Raw genomic sequence first — 25,057 nt, 5'->3', positions numbered from 1 at the left:
AGGATGATAATATGCAATAGTGATTGCGAAAGGTTCCCCAATACAAGGAGACACATTTATTCGGAGAACAAGGAGCAGTCTAAACAAGGACAACGACACAAGAAGACACACAAACAGAGGCTCCTTGTTCTCCGAGTCATGTACCAACAAGCCCACCAAGCTACTCTAGACACATTTATACCTGTTTGTACGCCTACACCTGGGGAACGGCTATGGACGGCTATAGTTTTGCAATTGTTCGTCGCTCTTGTGCAGTTTTTCTTAAACTTCTCTTTCACTTCGTTTATTCTTTACATTGCATATACAATGTGGGAGCAAGAAGTTGCCCCATGCAGCTTTAAAAGATTCCAGGCCCCTCAATGGCAGTGGGCAGTCAAGAAAAAACAATATTCACACAATTCACATATTCACATACTAATTATACAAACAAACGGGTATGGATGTTGAATACCAATGTATGAACCAAGATGCAGTAACAAGTACAACATGGAACGAAATAGTAACCTATACTAGTAATGCAATACAAATATATTGCAACAAAAATTACATGGACCTTGAACATATATACTGGGGGATTTGTGTAACAGTGGTGCTGCAGTGTACTAGAGACTAATTTAGTACAACTGGACTACGATTCGATAATCCCTGATCACCGTAGTTTGTTCTGGAGAACGGCACCTTCCAAGTTATGGCATGTCGCATACTAACAGTCAATGCAGGTGTAAGCGGAGGATAGCGACGTGATGTCCTCTTATGGAGTTACAATATGTTACTAAAAGTAGGTAGTCGTAAAGGTTAAAAATGGGAACAACGACATAGTGGGCTCAAAAAGAGCGTCGTCTGAATACTAGTGATTGGCAATACCACTTACGCCTTTCTTCTGCACTTAGTATATTGCATGTAAGTTTTCCATATTCGTGGTGATCCGAACCAAACTGCAGTAGTTTAGGTAAGATTGAACAAGCGCGCGCGAGAAATCATAATTTTAATATGGGAAGGTAAAATATAACGACTTCTATTTTCTTTTTCTTTTTTCTTTTTTTTGCCACTTGTTCATTGCGCTGTATTCTATACACACCCTGTAACATAACTTTTGCTACGGAGTTTACGCCTTGGTTCTTCGCAAGAAGTAATCTCTGTAGAAGTGAAGTAAGGTGGGGCAAGATGAGACAGAAATTTGCAATTGAATATGGAATTCTTATTTTTTGTGTTGCAAAAAAAAGAGCTACCCATAGACACATTCTAAGATTGTAGAGCTTCTGATCTGTAAATCAGACCAGACGTAACCGGCTCTAAAATACACACAGAACAAGAAATTAAAAAATACAGATACCCTCGGAGCAAAATTCAGCACAAATGATGTTCATTCTAAGCCACAGCGGTGACGAATTACACGTGGTTGGTGTACACAATGCTCGAAAGCACTTTGTGGAGAAGCTGCAGCATGAAATTGCCAGGGTGGAGGGCGGTACACTATTTCCTGTAGCGGACAGCGTTCCGTGTAACGGCGGTTTGGAGCATGTAGAGAGCTCCAATGTGGCAGGGAAGGGAATTATGTGTGGCACAGCTTCTTCTTGGGAGCTTTCAGGCCCCCAGTCAACAACGAAATGTAGAATCAACGTTGAAATAACATTGTAAATCTACAACACCATCGTAGAACAGCGATAGAGTGCAGCGTAGATTCTACGTAGAAAATGTCCGGTCAAAAACACGTAAAATCTATAATTTTATAACACTATTTCTACGTTGACTGCTGTTTTTTTCTACGTTGATAGAGCGTTCACCAAATGTTGTGAATTACTGTTTATTCTACGTTGCCTATTGCTACCTCTTCCTACTATGCCACTCCACTTCTGCTGGGGCAAAAGCACAGGTATCCCCAAACCTAACTGGGTCCAAATACAATAGTACAAATGTGTAATAGTGAATATTCAATAAGATAATGAGGGAAATGACCGTTTATGTGCTTGTTTATTAAAATCTTAAATCAAGTAATGAAACATGTGCAAAAAAGATAATATAATAAAATGATAATGGTCATAATAATAACAATAATTACATGGATGGTCGATACGCCTCTTCGCAACGGTCATCCCTGAAAGATAACCAGTAATATAGGTCATTCCATTTAGTGCGATAGCAGCTCAAACACTACTATAAATAGACGTCAAAAACAGACACTCTACAACCACTGGGAACACGTGCATGACACCAACCGCAGCATTTTTCGGAGTACAGATGGTGTGATACGGAAGCAGCCTAATCACTGGCATGTCCAAGCAATATCTTCGTCTTCTTGTTTATGCCCTGCTCTTCATTGTTGTAGAGAGACACCAGGTCCTTTACACATGCTTGACGCTGTCTAGCGATGTGACGAAATCACATGCAGTTCAAGCTCTCTGACTACTGTAACAGAAGCTATTAGTTCATACAAAACTACAAACAGCGACACTAGCTCACTCAACAACCAGCTGCGGTTATACAAAAAACAAGGAACCTTGGAGAACAGCGCAGTCAGATGTGGAAAGGTAGCTCATTTCCTTTGCAGCCAATCTTATCTGTACTATGAGACTGCTCATAGAATAAGCCATCGCTGCTTTCACCACTCCCAGTTCAAGATATCACGAGCACCTATAAAATAGTGCATGAATGGAAGAGATGTGAAGAAAGATATCTGCATTTTGCATCTTGTGACACTTGAAATAACTGCGTTAAGTACTGTTGCGACTTCAACAATGGAGTAAAGCTCCGTTGCAAACTGATGTCGACACTGGGAAGGCATTTACAGCAGCCATAAAACACACAGCATTAAACCTTACCCAAGTAGGGTATTATCAGAACGTATTTAATAAACATTCGGATACACCAAACTACATCTCACACACGCACACCACACATAGTCCCACAGTTCGCATAAATTTGTCAGTGGTACGCAACCAGATTCTGCAGGTACAGAAAACGACACAAAGCTGTTTACTTCGGATACTAAACTGTTATGCACCACACTTCTACCACATGTGATCGTTGAGAAAACAAGAACGCACATATCTTAAATGAGGCAAAATGAAGAAGGAAAACTCACCTGTGAAACTTTTAGGGCGGACAACAAAGGAACGCTGCCTCTCGCACACTACGGCATTCGCTGCTACGCTCAACATAGTTGTGCACCACATTGGCCAGTGCTGCCTCGATGCTCCAGAGACTGCAGTACAAAATACTCATGATGCTGAGTTCCCAAGACCTTTCCCTGTGACAAAATGTCCATCCTACCGAACTGCCACGACGACGCGCCTCGCCACTCGCCAGCCTCGACTATTTGAAAGATGATGATGATACTATTGGCAACCCCTTTGTATCGGGTGGACAGCGCAGGCACCCAGGCGCCTGGATGCCTGCACGTCCTAGCCGCGGTAATTTAGTTAAGTTCGCATTCAACAATCACCACTGTGACTTCGTCCAGTTCTTTGGAAGGCGTCCAGGCGGTTGGAGAATGTTGATGGCGATGAGGCAGACGTAGTTGCGCTCGGCTCGCGCTTGTTGGGAAATTGATTTCTTGTTATATCCGTGACCGATCATTATAATGGCGTGGAAAAGGTAAACTTTTTTTTGTCTTTGTTTTCTGAATACGTGCGATTCGTGATGAGTCGTTTACAAATATGGGTAAAAAAGTGTAATGCAATGAGGGTATAAAATAAATAAATATTATTAGTAATGGCAGCATGAGTGATATAAATACCACGTCATACAGGCCTTACTCTACACGCGAACGGAACAATGGAACGTAAAAATAAAATACAGTGCGAAACAATTGGGTGCGCACTGAAGAAGCAACGGGTTTCCATTCGTGATAAAGGTTGACAATATGTTGAAGGTACAATGTAGAACCAACGCAACTATTTGCTGCGTATAACTACGGTTGATTCTCTCATGAAAAATCAACGTTTTTCTTTACGTTCACAATCCGCCATTGACCAGGTACAGTTGAAACAGCGTTGGTTCAGCGTTATCATTCGACATTCAACATTGTTCAACATTAGTCAACATTAGACAACGTATATTCTACGTTCCACCAACAGTCTGTGTTGACTGGGAGGTTATACACAGCCTAATTGCCTACCTCCATTGCTGGCAGCATTGTTTATGGTCTGAAACAATATAATTTCAGATGATGGAGAACCAGCTGGTGGTCGCCATTCTCGTGGTGATCAGCGTCGCGCTAATGGCATGTTCTCTCTTCGGTGGTTTCTTCTTCGTCCTGCTTCGTATGGTCGGAGCCTTTGGGGGACGCAAAGTGCAAGACATCACTTCAAGATATAGCCTCGTCCTGCGCACGCTCACAATATGCATGCTCGTTCTCATGTCAGTCACTGTGTGCGTATTTTACTATAATTTGCAATTTCATAACATATTTGATTTTGTTGGGGAACAGTCGTGGTTACATAACCCTAAAATAAGGTAGGTCAGTCATTTTCAAGTACGCACCGAAAATGTTGAGGAAAGCGAATCCTTCACATGTATAACTGAAGAAAGGTACCGAAATGACACCACTGCATGTCTGTTACTTGATGTCAACCTCGTTCCATTTGAGGTCCACTTGCATGTTTTAGGTGCAACATTCACCATGGCCATAACGTTAACAGCATATTACAGTAATACATTATATCTCACTTGGTGTTTCCGTTACCACCGTGTCTTTTAATTCCCCTAAAAGATTCCCGATTCGATCACACCTTCCTTTTGGTTACCCCTTTGCAGTGAAGTCAAGCGTCTCGCAGTGACATCTCCGGATATCGACCTCTGGGGACGATGCCGAGGTTCCACGGGGGAGGGGGTATGATGATTTACGGGTGTTTAAAAAGGGGTATAGGTATTGGACGTCGAGCCTATGGGGCAACCTCCGCAATTTCAGAGGGGGGTGGGGGGTGTTGCAAGCAAAAAAAAAAAGAGTAAAAAACACGGACAGTGTACGGGATGTGTACGGAAATCCATGATGTGTTGTAAGCACCACTATTATCATCATCATCAGCGATCAAGAGTCATACTTTCTAGCGCGTACCTCTGGTATGTGGATGTCATGACATTTTCGTTTCCCCATAACAGCACCTTTAGCGCCAATATCTAGGACCCCAAAGGGTCCACTCCATCGTTTTTTATTCATCCTTCTGTATCGTATCACAAAACTTCTCGGCTTCAATTCATGGTCTCCTTTTGATAGGGCATGTCTGATCTGCATGTGGGGCAGCGTGGATTACCTCACGTTCTATTCCGTGAAAAGTCGTACTTTCCTGCGCAACGGAATCAAGATGGTGGAGCGCTACCTGGTCGATACAATAGCGGTAAACCTACTTTATGTTCTCTAATTCTCGAGCATATTTCTTCGATTGGAGTGCGATGTGGTAGCGGGTATATCAATCTGTATGAATGACTCTAGGAATGCGGAAGTACGGTAAAGGGGCGTTTGACAGAAATCGCTTTGTCCTGAAGAAACAGCGTTTGCGTTGCGCCGCTTTTTGAGCCAGCCTACGCAGCAGCCAGTGAGCTCAGAGTGTCTTCATTAGACAGACAATAAAGGCCCCTCGGCTCGTCGAACAAAGGCTAGCATGCGGCGCGGGCAAAAAAGCTAAATGTAAATAGCTTGCTGTACAAATGGGCGATAGCGGACCTGGACTAGGAGATCGGTCTTCGATCACGCTAACGGAGAATCCAGAGCAAGAAGCAGGTCAAAAAGCTATGAAAACCGGGGGCAGTGCCCTAGTACCCAGACCGGCTGCAGAAATCAGAAATGGAACCTAATGTCAGTGTCCGGAATATACTTTGCGTACTCAGATTATTATAAGTGAAATGAATCATATTGCGATTATAAACAGCGGTACCCTATTGAAAAAAGCGACATCAGGTCTGATGTGATTTGGGACACTGTCTTGATGCTAACATCAGCTGACAACATCAAGCTCTGATGCTGGTGTTAACATCAGAGCTGTCATGGCTGATGCTAACATCAGTACACACCTAGGACCTCATTTCCGCTCCAACTTGTCCTGCTTCCGCGAAAGCACTTCCAGACCTTGTCATGACGTCCATGAGTAATGAGTCCCCACCACACTGAAGGCGATGCTTGCATCTCTCTTGCGTGTGGCTTGCGTGCAAGAAATATCATTTCATAAAACACGATGGCGGCATATCCATGTAGAGTAGTGTCGAGACACATGACATACTGTCTGCACAAAGCATACAGTCGCTAACCAGATTTATCCAGTCGTTCTATCTCCCTGTCGTTGTTCAGATTGCCTGCAAATAGAGTAAAATGGACAATGAGAATGCATGACGCAGTCGAACATATTACTTCGCTGTTATATTAATTACATACCTGAAACTGCAAAAATCCTGAAGGCGAAGAGCAATTCGGCTTCAGATCCAGGACTGCGTCTTCACTCTTTAACATTTCAAACGAGACTGACAGGTCTGCTGGCAGCTGGAAGAAGCGCTTCCACTTACGGACAGTTGCAATGTTAGACGGAACGGGAGAGACGGAATGTTAGACGGTTAGTGCGGAACGCTCGAAATTATGCGAACTACATGCGACGACGAGAAACCAGCCCTCCTGAGGTACCCGCGGATGTGGCTGTAGAATATGTGCCACTGTGCCCATACACCTCGTTGCATGCCCATTGGTCGAGACTGTGTACGCGCTCCGATTGGTCAACAATGTTATGAAATCGCATTTTGTACGTGCGTATGTGCATGCAGCCTCTCGGCCATTTCAGCATAGTTTCGAAATAGCAGGGCACGGCCGGCATGGCGTCCTCCTGTGTTCCGTGTTTTGGTGGTGTCAATCGACAGAATAGTTTGTAGAAATACGTCCGCCGGTTTATCCATGCGTCAGTGCGATTTTACGTATGTTGTGCTGCTTCTAGACACCAGTATTATCCGACGAACAGTGTATCAACTTCGAAACTGGAATGCTTCATGAGTTGGATCGTGAAGAATAGGTTCGGGTGCCGTCGAATTTCGAGAACTGACAACAAAGACAAGATTACGTGCCACACAAGCGCTTTCCGCTTCGCCGTTATGTATGATATACTACAAGCAGCGAAGAAAACATGCTCATCATGAAATAGTACGCACTCATGAGACTGGCTCGGTATTAGGAATTGAACGGTGTGTTCGTTCTGCCTCACGTTTGAACTTCGTTCCAGTGTGTCTGCAACACAGTGGGCTTTGTACGCTCAGGGCACCCACCTACCAGGTCTCTGAATCAATGCTTTGTGTCAAATAAATGTTTCTTTTAGCAAACAGTCGCTTTACCGAATAACAGCGGCAGGCGTGAAATCCAATAGAAGTCGATGGTAGCCAGGACCGGTCGAAAGGCCATCCAAACATCGAGGCTCCTGATTTGCCGACTGGTTATACATAATATCTACAATGTTGCAGTTTCATCGGTCGTGTGCAGAGTGTTGTGTGAATTATCTCTAACTATGGGGCCTAGTGATGTGTCAGTCGTGAATGATTCGTTCAGTCTTAACGACTCAGTCGTGTGAACTAAGTCAACTCATTCACCAATGACAAAAACATTCGTTGACCAGTTCAGTTCAGTGACACCCTTCGTCTCTCTATATTCATCGCTTGTTGCACAATTTCTGCAATTCGCCGTCATGCTGTTTGAGAGCGCTGCTCGCGACGGCGTTGCCACCTATGTTGTCCGCCGCGAACTTTAGCTTTAGCAGCGGAGCGTTGATCGCCCTGAGCGCATGCGCGGATGTGCCAGCCCTGCCGAGAAGAAGCGAGGAGAACGACGAATTGAATGGAATAACCGACTGAATGACCTGCTTGCGACATCGCTCTCTCGTTCAGTGAATGAGACGCTCCAAACCATTCGCTTTGACGGTATCGCTCGCTCCGAATGAGTCTCTCTCTCTCTCGTAGAGCAGTTCTGAAGGATAGCGTCGGCTCCGCCAAGGAAAGGGCTGCGGACGCCGTTGTCCTCGTGCTGCCTGATCGAGATGCTTCAGACCGCTCGCTGTGAACTCTTAGTTTTGTTAGTTCGCATCGAATGACTGCCTCGCGGAGCAGTACTAAATGCAACGTCGGCTCTGCCAGTTCAGCGGAGGATTCGCTCGCCTCGAACGAGTCTCGGGAAGCAGTCATGGGGGAACGCGACGACTCCGTCTCGACTTTCGGGTAGCACCTTACCTCTGGGGTTGGAGGAAGGAAACACAAGGAGCGGCTCTCCGATCCAGACTAGCGTAGCCACGCTCTAGCGGTCGCTCGAGTCAAAATCGCCATTACGTCCTGTCCACCACGTGATCCCCTCTAAAGTTTCGGTTTCGCAAGGCTATCTTTCTCGCTTTGCTCTCCGTGTGATTTCGCTTTCCGAAAGTAATTTATTGTCAAAAAGAATGTGAGCACCATCGAAGAAACGACGTATGGTAATGTGTTCCTGTCCCGGCTGCGGCTCTCGTTGAACTGAAGGCAGCTCTGTCACTGGGACACGTTTTGCTAGTAAATACACGCTCACGCTTGTTTTAGTCGCCTGTGTGTGTTGGAGTCATCTTAAATTGTTCGTTTGGGACCTCACACTGTGCCGCAGATTCATTTCATATCCCCTGTTGTTGTGCAAATCTGATTAATAGTGTTCTGAGCAAGGCATTCTTTACCACTTAATCAAGAAACGTACATACGTTGGAATTCACCGTTGCCACACGTAATGTTTCCGGTCCCGCGTACTCCTTTTGCGTTCTGCACACTGTGAATGGTCTTCTAAAGAAGAGTAAACATTCGAACACGCAGAAATAAAGTGCAAGCACGCGTTCAACGTAACACCACGGTAATACTGCCATCTGAACTGCTGCACAACTACAGCTTGCGTCGTCTGCTCCGGTGGCGCCGTGCTGTCTGGAGGGTCACGTGAGCGGTCACGTGGTAGACAGGAGCATCCCAGAATGCAATGCGAAGCCGGCTAAGCTCGTTCCGATGGAAAACTGCCGGAGGGCCCTGCTCCTTATGTTTCCTTCCTCCATGGTATGTGGTGACTGTTGACGCGAAGCCGGTCAAGTGGCGCCACCCACGCAGCGCCCCTAGTAGCACAAAACGTTTCGAAAACGTCGAAAAATGGTGGACAAAAAACTAGTTTTTTGTCTAGAAAACGTTTCGTTTTTGGTCTACGTAACGTTTTGTAACGTGGGATAACGTGACGCTCGTTTTTCTCTCAAAGACGTCATTGCAGACGTCTTGAAGACGGCTATGCGAGGTATCCAAGACATCTTGTCAAGGTGCATGTAAAACGTTTAATAAACGTTCCGAAGAATGATTAAATATAGTGCCCTTTCTGTTCCCTCTGAGGACAGTAGCATGCATTCTTGATGCATGCTACTGTCCTAAGAGGCAGTGCATACAGGGATGGAGTATCCATTCTGAACAATACTCAGTGAGTTACGTGCTTTCACCCACTGAATACTATTGCAGATCAGACACTTTATAATGTCTGCATCTTGCTGTTGACCCATGAATTTCTGGGTCTGGCTTGTCGCTTTTGGGTCCTACCATGAGCCACCAATCTGTACCAATCTGTAAATGAAATAGAAATTACCCCAGAACCCATGACTAACGCCTCCTTGTTTATTTACAATACTGCTGAAATGTCAGACGCAATTAGGAGAGCAAGCAGAAGCATGCTATATGATTGCAACACAGCCCTGCTGGAAATAGTCCAATTCAAAATAGACCAGAAGGCTCATTCGGTTTAAGTGGATTCACAATTCTCACTGAAAGTGACCAAAATTTCTCATTCCGAATCGACAAGTTTGGACAAATACCATATTGAAAGCAACAAGAATTTAGTGTGTTTCAATGAGAAATCAATGTAAATATCAATGTGAACGAAGTGGAACCGCGCTCGGTGGCACCCATTGGAGGCCAGCCTAGTTTCCCATTGGCCAAGTTTAGAGCAGCAATGATTTTCCCATTAAAGTCACATTGAAAAACTCATTGCCGACGCACTTTTTGAATGTGAAGTGACTATTCTGTTGCATCAGAAAGCATGTTTTTGCTGTAAAAATGAATTACACAAAATACAGTTCCTGCGTGAACATTTATTCTTACACATAAAAGTACAGAAGATGTGAAAATATTGCAAGTGGCAGATACAATGGCGAAAGTTATTTCTGATGTTTTTTTTATAAGAGCGAATACCAAGCGGTTGAAAATCGCTAGCAAGACATATAGTAAACCCACAAATGAATTACACAACAAAAACCTTACAGAACACCACCACAGAACACCACAACAAAAACCTTAATAAGCACTTACATGTTGTGAAAGCATTCTGTCCATCGTTAACGCACAACGTAAATCCACAATAAGCAACTTCATAGAGATGTATCCACGTGTCCAAACACTGCCGACGAAATATATATATATATATGACATGACCCTCTTCTGTGTTTCGTAGGAGATTTGTAATGCCGGTCCAGCTTGCTTTTCTTGCTTGAAAATGAAGGCCATTCAGCTTTGTTGAGATTCCGTTTTGACCACCTGCTGACAAATGCCGACGCCCCTATGCCAGCCGCGTCGTACGAGGGAAACCTTCAAGTAATAACATTTCGAAACATAATGCAAAAGGTGCTGGAACAGCAGCATGTCAACGTAAGTGATCATCAAAATATATTACATACCGTTGCACACAGCGCGCGTGGCAACACACTGACTGCACGATCCTCCCATCAATTAGTGCCTGCGAGCTCGGGTAAAAACATTGCAAAGCGGCGTTGAAAAACGGGTATGCTTGACAAATCGGCTACTCACCTTAGACACGGATAGAATCCTCGAAATCAAGCATGAATGACGCCGACTGCTTGCGAGCGACCGCGTACAACCTTACGCTCCAACATTTCGTGAGAGACTGATTAATCCGTTGACCGTTGCTGCTGGCAGTGTTGCCAACATTTTTTCGGCGCTCCCTCCAAGTCAACCCCAAAACCCTCTAGAATCTGGACAAAAACCTCCGTTTCTAAAAATATCGTGTATTTTCAGTGAAACAATTAGATATTGATGATATACTGATATATTCACTTGCGCGGAACAAGATATCACAGGTTTTGTATACGCAGGCATGTCCTTTACCGAGCAACGCCCCGACTCGAGTTGAGGTGAGAGTAGTGAGAAAATAAAAATAAAGAGTGGGGACCGAGTCTAGAAGTCTGGCAGAATGCACTGCTTTGCAATGCTATGCTTTGGGGTACCTCTCCATGCCAGTCTTTGAATTCATGAAGTTTAAGTCACTCCTTCGAGAACTTCTGTCGGTATGGTGACTTCTTCTCTGGATTGGAAGGCTTCCCCATTATTGTGAGGAGGGATACTGTGCCCCAGAAGCAAACAGACTCGCGAAAAATCCAAGGAGCTTCACAGAGCATGCAAAAACTAACACGCGTCCGCCGTCACGGAGAGGAGCGGACTCTTGGCCGGAGCAGACGCCAGCACACGAAGCACGAAGAAAACCTCGAGTAAGCCGCGTAAGTTGTGCAACACGCTACTTTCTAAAACATAAGGCGTTCTGAAACTTCTGCAGTTTGTCATCTGACATTCGTTGATCCTGTTTTGGGGTCGTATTAGCAAAACTTTTATGGGTACACGACGAAAGTTGAAATTCGTCGGAAGTGAAACCGAAACCTCCAGATTTCCCTCCTCCCTCCAAATCGAAATTCTTCCCGCCAGGCTCGGGCACAAACCCTCCAGATTTGGAGGGAAATCCTCCAACTTGGCAACACTGGCTGCTGGTGGTCCCGGCGCTTCTGGGGAACGCGTCCACATACATCCGCTGAATCTTGTACGGAACGCATTAAAAATAGCTTACAATAAGAGGTGTAATACCAAGGTACCATAGAACATGTACTTTTGAGGATAATATGTTCACAAACATTTGAAATAACGCGAACTATTTTCAACTCGCACGAGCCATGGTGTGCGGCACGGAAACGTATTACGACGCGCCCTCTTGGCGATATCGCGGCCGACGGTCCGTTCACCTCCTCACCTCAGTCGAGTTGTTCGGAATAAATTCTAATTTCAAATTTCATTCAAATTTCACTTGCAATATTTTCGATATGGTTCGTGTCCTGGAATTTCATTTGTTTGAATTGGTTAGAATTAGTTCATCCTCAACACGAACGTGTAGTGTATGTTCCTAATCCTTCTTAATTTGAGAGTGATGATGTACCGTTGGTCAACATTACGCCCGTTCTATTAGCAATTGACTTCTCAATTATTGTAGTGGCGGTAATGCAACATGTTGGATCCCACTATATACGGCGAAAGAAAGCTGCGGCCGTCAGCTATGATAGCGGTGGCACCTTGGATAGGGTGCGATCGGAAATGGTACACGACATAGAAATCATAACAAAAGACGAAAAACTTTCATCTTTCGTCGCCTGTCCGTGGTTCGAATTAACGTGTTCAACGGGGCTCAAGAAGATTCCTTCAAATGATATGTCGAAGAATCCAGTATACCTGCCTAGGCTTCACATTTCTTAGAGTTCGACAAATGTTGGATCTTTCAACAACTGCTACCAACAATCTTCAAACAAGACAGCGTCAAGCGAACACATGAGAGAAAAAAAATGTGTGAAATTTGAATATTCCGTTGAATTTGAGCTTGAAATTTTCGTCTTTAAAACCGGTGTCAAAATATGTCTTTTAGATGCGACACGAAAGGGTTTTAGAAACGTCGTAAGTTAGGATAGCTCTTATAGTGGTATTACTAAGCTGTTTTTTAAACGTTATATCAGCACGTCTTATAAACGTACTGTTAATTACGTCTTCTATCCCAGTTTAACCAAAATAAAACGTTTTCTAGACTTTTTGTGCTACTAGGGGCGCCTGGGCGCGAGAGTATGCCGAATAAATCATTCCTTCGTTATTGAGCTTGCTGGTCGGACCTGTCTCTCTTACCTTTAGCTGGGATAGCTTCCCACACTGGTGACCCGTACAATAGGACCAGCTGCGCCTCCGACAAGGACCGACAACGGTACGGGAGACCGCAACGACCCTGCCTCTCGCCCCAGCGTTGGACGCTTCTGAAACGCCAACCCCAACGTTTGGTTTTCACAAGTAGAATGCCAATTCCATCTGGCAGGTATCGTTTCGCAAGCTAGGAGGTACTCTCATCTTGTCTCGGTGCTACCCCCAGACATTGTAACAGGAGTCGCTGACATCCTCTGTGGACAGCCACTGCTATGCCGTACGATACGCTGAAGGAAATACCGCCTCAGAACGCAAGCGTCTCCAGCAACTGTTGTCCGCAGAGGACCTTGGGGATCGGCAGCCGTCGCAATTCTTGCGTCACATGCAGCACTTTCTCGGCGAGCGTGCCGCTAGCTTCGATGAACCCTTGCTCAAGTAGCTCCTCGTAGAGCGACCCCCACTAGCTGTGCAGATGCTACTCGCAACAGCCCTCCGCCCTTCCCATTGCCCAACTTGCGGAACATGCCGATCTTGGAGGTTACAGTTCCGGCTATCTCAACCGTCCAGCTTTCCGAAACTGACACGCCGTCCGCCGGTCGTGCCCCATGCCCACTTCCCTCTGCACCAGCGGAAGACCACGAAAGCGGCCGTTGTACCGCTCTTGAAGAGCTGGAGGACGACGTGCTGAACAAAACGCCCCTGCTGGCGCCCGTTTTGCCACGTGTGCAGCCCAACGCCGGTACCGCAGCGTCACGCGTCGCCGACGTCAGTCAAGATTCCCCGCGGAACCCGTCGTTCCCCGCCAGCGTCTGAACAGAATCCGACGGAATTGTATTGGTTCCACTGGCAGTTCTGCGCAAGAGCTCGAAGATGTGAATCACCTTGCGCCAAGCCGGGAAACCGCCCCGGGGGATGCTAACGGCGTCGTACGCATTTCCCATCAACCCTCAGCAGCGGCAGCCGCCTTCTCTACGTCTCCGATAGAACATCCCGACGCCGAATGGCACCGGCATCCCTGTTTACGGTGAACGTTCGGTGACGTTATCTCTTGGTCTTCGGCGCTCCTTTCTGTGGGAGTTCAAAACTGCTGCAATTGAGCACAACATACTCGGCGCGGATTTTCTGCACCACTTTGGTTTGGCCGTCGATCTCGGTCGTCGCAAAGCCATCGCGGACTCGAAGACAACTTGCGTACTCCTGGACAGCCCTCCATTCTCCGTCAGCCTCCTCCAACCGTAGCCATCTCGTCGCTCCAGTCGCCTTTTGCTGCTGTCCTCAGCGAATTTCCGTCTTTGACAAAGTCTCCGGGTTGGACCCAGCCCGTACGCCACGATGTGGTTCACCATATTCAAACAGCTGGTCCCCCCGCACACTTTCGACCCCGTCGGCTTACGGCCGATAAAATCAAGATCGCTCAAGCTGAGTTCCAACACATGATTGACATTGGTATTGCGAGACCGTCTCAAAGTGACTGGGCCTCGCCTTTACACATGCTCCCTAAGAAAACGGGTGATTGGAGACCTTGTGGGGACTACAGGGCACTGAATGTGGTAATCAAGCCATATCGATATCCGTTATCCAATATTCACGATTTCACCGTGAATTTGGCTGGTGCTCGTCTATTCAGTAAAATAGACCTGGTGAAAGATTACCACCAAATTCCGATGGCTGCCGAGGGCGTTCCAAAGACTGCCATCACGACGCCTTTCGGGCTGTATGAATTTCTGAGGATGCATTTCGGCTTGAAGAATGCTGCGCAGACGTTCCAAGACGTTGCGCGCAGACGTTGCAGTGGTATATTCAGAATCGCAAGCACAGAGGGATATCGGGAAAATTGGGAGGGGTAATTATTATGGTTACGTCATTACAGCTTAACATATCATTACCGACATGTGTCTCAAGCTAAACTCTCAAGTGCGGGTGGTGTTGCTGGGAGGGTGTTAGGCGTGTGTAAGGGGGGTCTGGATAAATCACTGTTCCAAATATTCGTCGACTCTGTCTTGCGCGGTTTGGCGTTTGCTTTTGCACACCTGAACGATATTCTCGTGGCCAGTGAACTGAGGAGCAGCACGCGAATCACCTCCGCCAGGTTTTCCCACAATTGCAACAGCACGGCATCGTCAACGCTCAGGAGTGCGAGTTCGGCAAGCTTTCGTTGGCGTTCATCGGGCATCAGATCTGCACCCCCCTTTTCCCCCCATTTTCCCCCTTCCACAAAAAGTTCGGGCGATCAAAGTGTTTCCTCTGCCAACCTCTGTCCGCCAGCTACGTCTTCATCTTCAACTGAGTGATGACAGCAGCACGAGCAGTTGGGAATTCGAACACACAGCCTCTGATTGGAACCCCAGTGTTGGTGCTTTTCCTTCAACTACCATCATTAACTTGAAGTATGCAACTGAGCGTTGTCGAGCTTCTGTTGTTTGTCATTCTAGTATGTTTAATTTCCTCGTGCACTGCAACGTTAATCTGAATCTACCATAGACAGACACGAACAAGCCGGTTAAAACGAATCTGTGGGAAGAATGACATTTACGAACCTGTTGAAACGTTCTCAAAACATACTTATCACAATTTCACCGTCACTTTTCGTCACTATTTCGACCTTAATCCGGCATTTGTCGCGCAGGATATGGTGGACGTCACTAGCGAACTGACTCAGATGAAAGACAACCTAAGACAAGAAATATACACCATCGAACAGCGTAAGTATTAAGAGCGCAGTGAAACCTTCTGCAGCTGCACATTTTCTTCAACCTGTGCCTGACAGGAAGCTTTGCATACAGGTTACCGTACCTCAATAAAAACAGAAGCCACTGAGGTTCTCAAGGCTTGTCACCTTCCGTCGCCTGCCATGATGGGTGATCTGAAGGGCTGTACGTACACAGTAAATCTTTTTGCACCCTTTAGGGTGTAAAAGGGGTGTAATTTGCGGATAACACCCTACTTTTTTCAGTTACACCCTTCGCTACACCCTTGTCAAGCTACAAGGGTGTTTCATGGGTGTAAAATGGGTGTACATAAGAAACACACCCTTGTAACACCCTAAAAACACCTTATGACTGTGTTACTGTCTACGGATGTCCGAATTCCCATGTTTGTTGCAACCCGCATTTCGATACCGGGAATGGGATTGAGGGGGGAAATATAAGTTTGTTCTCAAAAAAGGAAAAACAAAATAGGAGGGAAAGGATTGAGGCTTTTGAACATATTCATAGCTAAGGGTGCTGTCATGTAGTATATGTGGACTCTGAGGGTTCGGTGTCGTGATGCGTCCCCCAAAAATCAGGGTTCCGTTATCGATGCCAGTTTACCTGCGCTGACAGTCTTATATGCTTGTTCCATGCAAATTTCGTACTAATTCACCCGTAGAATGAGTATCCTATAATCAGGTCCGCCCGCACGAGCGTCAGTAGCTCAGTCGGTAACGTGTTGGCTTGCCGTTCTCAGGGTCGCTGGTTCGATCCGGGTATGACACGAGGTAAAATTTCTTCCAGCATCGGTGTCTGATGTGGGCTATGCATGTCGGAGAACATCAGGTGGTCGAAATGCAGCATAACGCACTAGGCTATTATTATTATTTCATACTGAAAGAAATAACACCCTTTTTGAAAGGGTGTCCACATGAACACCCTTTCGAAGGGTGTTCAGGAACACCCTTAAAGGTGTTCGCCATGGGAAAGCTAAAAAAACACCCTTAAGGGTGTAAAAAGTTTTACTGTGTATAATTCCAACGACCCTTGCTTCCCGTTCAAAAAATGACGTCAATCAAGCCTAGTGTAAACATCATGCTGCAATTTGGGACCTCGATGTCCTGATGTGACAGAACATTATGTTGTGATGTGAAATTAAAGTAAGACTGCAGGTTCGGGTAGTCAGTAAGAATTCATGGCTCTAGAGCTGAAAAAAAAAACAATACGAAGAAACAGACGCTTAAATGCTCAGCTCTATGGTAGCGCAACGGTCGAAGGAGCCCTTAAAGAGTAAATAGTCAGGGCGTTGATTCTTGTTTTAACATGAACGGGGTGCAACATCCGCCGCGTTTCGTCAATTTCGCCCGATAGATGGAGCACAAGAGGATCTAATTGATAACCTAGCGTTCACTGCGGAGGCTCCTGGTACTACGTCGGCAGACGGTTACATGTTACATTACGCGACTGATCTACCATGTCAGCGGGAAGGATTACAAGTCACCTTTCTTCTTGCTTTGTTGTTTTACCGTCGCCCTCTAGATTGCTTTTTCGCCTTGAGAACAGCGTCCGCGTGTTATATGTTATTTGTGCGTGTGATAGCAGACGGGTCGACAGTTTGTTTCACACATCAAATGTTTCCGCCGCTCGTTGTGGAACCGCGGAGGACAAAAAATCCCGTGACTTCGGGACGTCAAAAGATTGGCCGGGATTCCGGAATTTCAGGTTTCGGGACAACCCTAGTTGCGGCTCATTTGCATAGCAAAATTCGGCGATGGAAACAACAGCAACAACTTTTTTTTTACGTTGGAGAGTGGGGAGTTTCATCGCCACAGGCGATACTCTACCTCATTGCTGGTTGGAATGGGGGGAATAAAATAACGAGCCCCTTCACAATAACGATCGAAGTCCGATGGCGTCCAGAAATGTCAGAAGAGCTTTGAACGCAGAGCGTTGCTGGGCTGGATTGGGCCAGGGACCAAGCAATTTCGATAGGGAGAAAGGGCGAGAGTCCAGCTGACGAAGAGACTCGGAGTGTGTGGTTCGGGAAGGTTGGTAGTGAGGGCAATGAAGAAGAATACGCTCCAGATCCTCAAGGACGGACATTGATTGATGGACATTTCAACACACATGCGCGTCTCAGGCTTTCAACGAGCATTGTCGGCCCATTACGCTACCTCGCTCTTGCCCGAAATCCCCCAGAGAGTCTATCAATTAGTCATTTTGTAGTTGAATATAATCTTTGTGAGCATGTCCGCTCAGGTGTATAACTCAACCGCAAAAATGGCATCTATACTGCTCTCATACCTTTTGTAATGAAAATCTGCAAAGGAAAAACAAACTCCCATTTGCACAAGACCCAGTTGCTATCAGTGTTTCGAGTGGACGCCTAGTCGACAATATGTCAAGTGGACAGTACGTCAAGTGGATTATATCGAAAGCACAGCGCCGTCTTGCCGGGGAGCTCGTTGGAAACTGTTTACCGGCCATACCAATAAGAACACGCGGGTGTGGGGCTGGCTTGAAAAAGGTGTATAGACAAAGGTAATACCGGGCACGCACGAATATATATATGACACATCACTTAGATACCTCAAAAAGGACTACAACCCTGCAGGCGTAGGGAGGATAGCTTCTGATGCGCGACCAAGATCGCCACGCTTCGACGTTCCAAAACAGGATGAATAATCTTCTGGAGGTGTGGAGATGCTCTTCCCGCTTACGTGATGTACAATGTTACACATATTGCATAAACAACAGCTTTGGGGTGGGAACAAATGGGGAGGCCAATACCAATCTATCGCAGCACTTCTACCTTTGAGTAATTATTCTAGAAAAATTGGAAGCACGCGAACTATTTCCAACGCGGGCGAGGCAGTCCAGCCTAAGCCATGTCCGCTTTGACGATCTGTCTTATGGTTAGGCACATTGTACGTGTGCCAGGTATACGTGTAACAAATCGCTTTTCTTGTCAACATCACGGTGGTCAGACAATACCAGAGGGGACATCATGCTTTCCCATCAAGAACCTTGATCTTAACATCAGACTGCCCCGGTGTTGCCATCAGGCATGCTCTTCCGATTTGACACCAGCATGCTCGGAGGACATCTGGTGTTACGTCATTGTGTTCAGATGACATCGGGTGGCACATCAGGCTTTTTAGCATTGCATCAGCTATCGTGATGTTTACATCAGATAGCTCTAATGTCGTTTCTTGACCTGTTTTCCAAATGGATCAGAAAAATAAACAATACATTTCAGGGTCCTCGCAGCTGACACCTCCTCCACCGGGACTCGTCGACAATATCAACAACCTTACAGGGGTGAGAGCGTAATAGTTGTCGTGGATAACATCAACAGAGTTGTTCTGTATCTTTCTCAGGAAATACAACCCATTTTCGACACCTTTGAGAGCGTTTATTCCAGAATGATCAACTACTTTAGCAGAAGTAAGAAGTTTTAAGTTGTCTTTTGCAAACGGCACATCAGATCTTGTGTAACGTACTTGGAGTTCAGAAAAGACTAAAGACGTAAATGTTTTAGGGAGGTCTAGATTTAGGGAATGTGTCTAGAGGTACGTCGCACCGACATACCCGGATCCGCTCGCACAGGGATACGTCGGGCCCACGTATTTGAGCCAAACCAGAATCGGGTACGTCGGATATTGGGGGCATCTGATATCTTTATACCAGGACAGTAGTTTAGTGAAGCTTTTGAAGGTGAATTTCTGGGAATACGTTTCTGAGGGGGCGCAGCACTTCACCAAGCAGCTATGTTGACGGAGCTTTCGTGTACGATTTCGGTTTGGGAATTAAATTCGCTGACAAGACGGTTTAGTGAAGGAGCTTCTGCTTCAACCTATGTTCCGAGAATTGCAGTTGTGTGTTTTGTTTATAAAACGGACTGCGTATGCATGTTGGACATATTACCACGAAATGTGTAACGCGTACGTCGGATCGACATATCTGAAATTGTCGGCCGTCTGGTACTTCCAGCTTCTGGCTGCGCAGGAAATGCTCATGCCGATTTTGAATAAGGAAGGACACACTTTGAATAAGGACAGGAACCACAAGTTCCTAGATGGTTCCCACATAATATAACTTTAAATTGGAATAACACGAGACTGTTTCAGCACGACATCATGAAAAGGAAACAGCCATCGTGGATGTTTTTCGGTGTGAGATTTCAGTTTCGAAATGAAACGTGCTATGAACGCGGGTTTCGAAACAGCTACGCAGCATCATAGGTGGGTATGCGGCGGCCACTTCCATCTCAAGTCATCGTCCTCTGGCCATGCGTATAAGGATGTTTTCCACCAAAATAACCCGTTTAGTTAATTGGACACTCGCAACATGTCAGGGTCTTTCCCAGACCCCCTCCAAGAAACAAAGTAAGTAAATAAACATTTTGTGGACTGTCCACTTACGGAATGTATCAGACTTGTTCCCTACAGTGGACCTCGTCTATTTGAAAGCACAGTTCCAAATTTTCAAGCTATTGATGACATAACTACCCAGCAGCATCGGTGGATGGGGGTCCGAACGGGCCTCCTGTGTCAAGTCGATCTTCTACAACCCAAAAGTAATGTCTTTTTTTCTTGGCAAAGGGGCACAAACACGTTTTTTGATGCAGGCAACTCGACCAATGTTGACCAGTTGATCACCAAGGCCAGTGTGTTCACGACCTACGAACGTTAAGGGATATTTATACGAAGCAGATCCATCCGACCATTGTCGTATGTTAATCCGGTAGGAACAGATAGTGTACGTAGCTTAGACGCTGTAGCCTCACAAACACGTTCACTCGAAGTGACAAATGTCCAGAAAAATTCCAGCAGCTACATCCAGAGGACATGTGTTTATGCATGTCCTCTGGATATATCTGGATAATCTGGACATATCTGGAGATCTGCCTGTGTCCAATGTGTGCCATCCTGCAAGTTTTTGGTTTCCTGGGAACCCCTCAGTGTTCTGTGACTTGTTTCAATAGACCTCTCCCTGTTTGTAAACAAATGACGTCATAGTGTTCGAATGCGCCGCCAATTTGGTAGAGTTGAACTACGCTGGAAGCTATAGGGGCGAACAAGGTCGCCCCCGAAAGCCACGGTCTTGACGGGATTACGATGGTCCCTGAAGGGGACGCGACCTTCGGTCCTACTTTCCTTTCAATAGGAGGCAGCGAACAAGTGCCCGTTCGTGGAACCCAGCTCCCTCCTTCCGATTTGTTTCGGTTTGGGTCTGTCTACCAACGTCGTGAGGACGTTTCTCGGGTAGAGGTCTATTGGTTCCGTGTTTGTGCTGGAGTGAAACGCAGCGTACTGACTTCCGGAGACCCATGGTTCTGCGAAAAGTGTTTCTGCAAGTCGCTAAGCTACAGTATAGCGTTATAGCGACGCCACCATGTTTCGCAGAAGTTCTTGCCTGAATATAAATCATTTCCAAAAGCTATTGCGCATGCTCTTTGTCGTGGCACTAGATACTACAGTCTACTAGATATAACAGCCAATGCTACAAGCAGTCGACGGCAGGCTGGAACGCACATTACGCGAGCTCTGAGTGTCTGTAAAAAGCTTCATGCACTGTGTTTGAAAAATAGACCAAGTCCACTGTAGCCAACAAGGCTCATAAATTTGGACAGTTCGCAAAATTTTTATTTTTTGTTTGTTGGAGGGGGTCTGGGGAAGAACCCTGACATATTGCGAGTGTCCAATTAAATGGCACAGATATGTGAAATTAACTGAACTGTTATTTGGTGGAAAACATCCCTACGCTTGGCCAGTAGATGACGACTTGAAATGGAAGTCCCCACCGTACACCCAGCAATGATGCTGTGTAGCAGTTTCGAAACCCGCGTTCATAGCGCGTTTCATTTCGAAAACCGAAATATCACACCGACAAATCATCCAAGATGGCTGCTTCATTTTCGTGATGTGCTGCTGAAGCAGTCCCTTTTTCCAAGTTATAATATATGGGGACTATCCCGGAAAGTGTCCTTCCTTATACAAAATCGGCATGAGCATTTCCTGCACTGCCAGAAGCTGGAAGTAGAAGCCGGCTAACAATTTCATATACGTCGATCCGACGTACGCGTTTAACATTTCGTTGTAATACGTCCAACATGCATACGCAGTGAGTTTTATAAACGAAACACGTAACTGCAATGGGTTGAAGCCGAAGCACCTTGCGAATTTAATTCCCAAACCGAAACCGTACACGAAAGCTCCTTCAACATGGATGCTTGGTGGCTGCGCCCCCTCGAAAACGTATCCCCGCCCCCCCCCCCAAAAAAAAATCGGCTTCAAATGCTTCACCAACTGCAGTTGTCCTCAATATCAGACGTACCCGGCTTTCAGTAGGAGCAGATATGTCGATTCGACGTACTCGCTTCAGGTTTGGTCAGAATACGTCGGACCAACGTATCCCTGTACGAGCGGGTTCGGGTACATCAGTCTGACGTACCTATAGACACAGTGTTGACCCACTAGCGTGCTGCAACTAGTTTGTTTACAATGTGTGCAATCAATTTACAGAACGGTTAATCTGCAGAAGGTCGGAAGAAACTCTTCCACTTACGTGCGGTGCAATACTATATAGGAATTGCAAAAAAGTACGATGGTTACAAGATGGCAGTGCAAGACTACCGCGGGATTTCTACACAAGCATTCACAGACATTTGGAATCAGGCCACACAGACGGGATGGGCATTTCTGCGGCCCGTCGGGTTTGCAGGGAAAGCTGGAACAACACGCCCTCCTTGTGCACCGCAAGTAAGGGAGGGGGGGGGGGCGATAAGGCTTTTCTTGTGTCCCATGAAGAGTCCATTAGACTATCGTAGTGCATATTTTCCATTGAGTGGTGACAGTTGAAGGAAAGGCACCACAACGAACCCACATCCTCAGTTTGCCAGTATTCAGCTGGGCGTTGTGGGGCTTGTGTTGTGTTTGTGCTTCTATGTCCTTCGTCTCTCTTCGGTCGGGTGGGCTCCTCTAATGTCACAGCAGCATGCTCTCGGACACCATCTTTCTATTGTCACATCAGGGCGTTCCGACGACATCAGATGGCGCATTAGGCTGTTTCATGTTGCATTAAGAATCTTGATGTTTACATCAGGCTGCTCTGATGTCGTTTTTTGTACGGGTTGCGACATCGTCCAACATACTACGGACGGAGACGGAAAACCACGACATAACAACAATTTGGAACATTATGAAAAGTTGGAACATTGACTAACTAAAGAAATTGGGAAGTGCTGTGTTAAAATAATTAGGATTAGACTCACGCGTAAGGGGAGTCAGTCTATTTGTGTGGCGAAATGCTGCACGTACCGCAAGGTAGGACTGCGGAGAATTTGGAGCACCCGGGGTTCGTTTGACGTGCGCCGAAAATCTCCGACACAAGGTGTAGGAAGCAATGTTTACCTCCCCCACGTTGCTACCGTCCTCGGCTATGTTTCTAACTGGTAGGCTGGAGATTGTTACTTTATAGTACGAGTCGTGCGTGCAACGTATGGCGTGAAATTCTGCCGTCACTTGAGAACTTTGATTTGTGTGATCTATTCGGAGCTCCCCTAGTACACTGCAGATTGTTCTGCCAGAGCTGCGAGATATGTTCAGAGAAATGTGGTCTCATCCTAGTCGGCACGCAAATTGTAGAAGCACGCGGTTCCAGTTCGGTCATAGCAATGTGGAAATTTGAAGTTTGCCGAGTGAGGCAACTGAAAGACGGGTTACCAAAAAAGCGTCACACGCCGAATTCTGATAAAAGTCTAACCAAGAGCTATATTTGGGTAATGGCACAAACGTCCACCCAGGTCACGCGATGATAAATGAGTCGTCGGATCAGCATTAATGCATTGTCACCGCAGTAAAACACAGTCCGCAAAGTTCGGCTTCGTGCAACAAGCAGCAGCGATGTTAGCTCACCTTACTTAAAAGTACTTGTACTTTTAAGTAAGTAAGTACTTTTAAGTAGTACTTAAAGGTACTTGTTTCGTTAGTGTACCATGTGGCTATCACAACTCAATGCGCAGGTGTCACTGCACCGACTATCACAGGCCTTATCTGAGTACCTAAGTTGAAAGTGATTGGATAAAGACGATCTCTACATTGAATTGTAATGATTTCACGCGAAATGAAATTGTCTTCGCGACATCGTTAACTGACAGTGCTTCTCTGTAAACTGTAAGTTATCATGACCTGAACGAGGCGATTACGCAGTACAGAGCCCAAAATATCACCCTGCCATTGTCGGTTATATGTCTGCTTACCACATACATCTGGTTTTCAGCAGCTATTTGGGACGTTAATTCGACGACCCCGCTACAGGATGCCGTCGTGCCTACTTTTTTTAAAACTAGATTTAAGGTGATAATTAACTGACTCAAGAGTTACGAAATTTTACATACATTTCGTTACATTCATTAATTATTTCATTACGCATACACTTCATTACATTACATTACATTACATGTTATCTGTCTCCCGTGTCTCAAGTTCACCATGTCATCCCCTAGTGGACGATATGTATCTGCTATTGTTTCGCATGAACGGGATGAAAACATGTGACACAATAGCAGATACTGTGGGAACCTCGGCCCAGAAACCCGGGGTGGTTCCGTATTCGACCCGCTGTAACCCCGAAGAACACTGACACAGCAATTGAACAAGAGAAACAAGGTTTATTGTCTTACATGGTGAGCACTGCACAACGTCGACCACCTAGCATGCCCCAGACGAGACTAGCCCGCCCCGTGACTGGCTCGAAAGAGAAAAACACGGGGGCGTGTCTCAGAAGTCCACGCACAATCTTATCGCTCTCGATAACATCGTGAACATGTATTCCCCCACAATACATATCATCCAGTACGGGATGACATCGAGAACTAGAGACACGGGCGACAGATACATGATGCATGAACAGGATACCAGGTCGCGTGGCTCAGTGGTTATAGTGGTAGCCATGCCACACCGTGACTGGGAGGTACCCAGTTTCGAATCCTGGTGACGGGTGTGCTGTCTGGGCTTTTTCCTGTGGTTTCCTCGGACGTTTTCGGATATATGTTGGCACAGTTGCTTTAGAAGTCTGCCCAGGACGTACATTCCCCCAGGCCGTTAGTCGTGATGTTGCCCACCTCTGTGTGGCCGACAACGGCGAGCCCTTTCATAAGCGCCACCACTACATGAACGGGATTGTTCTCCAAGCCTAAATTTCGTCCTGCTGTATTTCTGCATAAGTGCACGGACATAAGTTCGTAAGTTGGTTACCTGAGGTCGCACTGCTACACTGCTCTAGAATCCGAATTTGTGGTTCAGGGGAACTCCAAGTATGTTGTAACATACCACATCGAAGTCATATTCATGCTTTAGCCGGTCATTTGTCTCCTGCTTACTACATGACATTATCTTGTGTCGTTACAG

The 25,057-nt window shown here is 46.1% G+C and overlaps 1 protein-coding gene and 2 long non-coding RNA genes across 11 annotated transcripts in view; 1 reads left to right on the top strand and 2 right to left on the bottom strand.

Annotated features, from left to right (window-relative positions):
* The window catches only part of LOC135388602 (uncharacterized), a 100,230-nt gene that overhangs the window by 23,435 nt on the left and 51,738 nt on the right, over nt 1–25,057 (top strand). For 7 of the 9 annotated variants that reach the window (XM_064618233.1, XM_064618239.1, XM_064618236.1 and 4 more), the window contains 6 exons: nt 4,166–4,371; nt 5,216–5,336; nt 15,581–15,656; nt 15,738–15,827; nt 18,904–18,965; nt 19,025–19,091. In XM_064618233.1, coding sequence (XP_064474303.1) covers nt 4,166–4,371; nt 5,216–5,336; nt 15,581–15,656; nt 15,738–15,827; nt 18,904–18,965; nt 19,025–19,091 — 622 coding nt within the window. The remainder of the gene's footprint in view (nt 1–4,165; nt 4,372–5,215; nt 5,337–15,580; nt 15,657–15,737; nt 15,828–18,903; nt 18,966–19,024; nt 19,092–25,057) is intronic. The other 2 variants (XM_064618234.1, XM_064618238.1) reach the window with 2 other exon arrangements.
* LOC135388604 (uncharacterized) lies at nt 916–8,684 on the bottom strand. The gene is made up of 5 exons (XR_010421477.1): nt 6,010–8,684; nt 4,118–4,275; nt 3,083–3,202; nt 2,217–2,631; nt 916–2,095 (listed from the first exon to the last, which is right to left on the bottom strand). It is a non-coding gene; the product is annotated as an uncharacterized LOC135388604 (long non-coding RNA).
* Nucleotides 10,069–10,913, bottom strand: LOC135387304 (uncharacterized). Its single transcript, XR_010421029.1, has 2 exons — nt 10,671–10,913; nt 10,069–10,581 (listed from the first exon to the last, which is right to left on the bottom strand). It is a non-coding gene; the product is annotated as an uncharacterized LOC135387304 (long non-coding RNA).

The sequence above is a fragment of the Ornithodoros turicata genome, chromosome 3 (genome assembly GCF_037126465.1).
Source record: "Ornithodoros turicata isolate Travis chromosome 3, ASM3712646v1, whole genome shotgun sequence".
Taxonomy (NCBI): Eukaryota; Metazoa; Arthropoda; class Arachnida; order Ixodida; family Argasidae; genus Ornithodoros; species Ornithodoros turicata.
The sequence above is the reverse complement of the archived record's forward strand: the minus strand, read 5'-3'. Positions and strand labels throughout refer to the sequence as shown.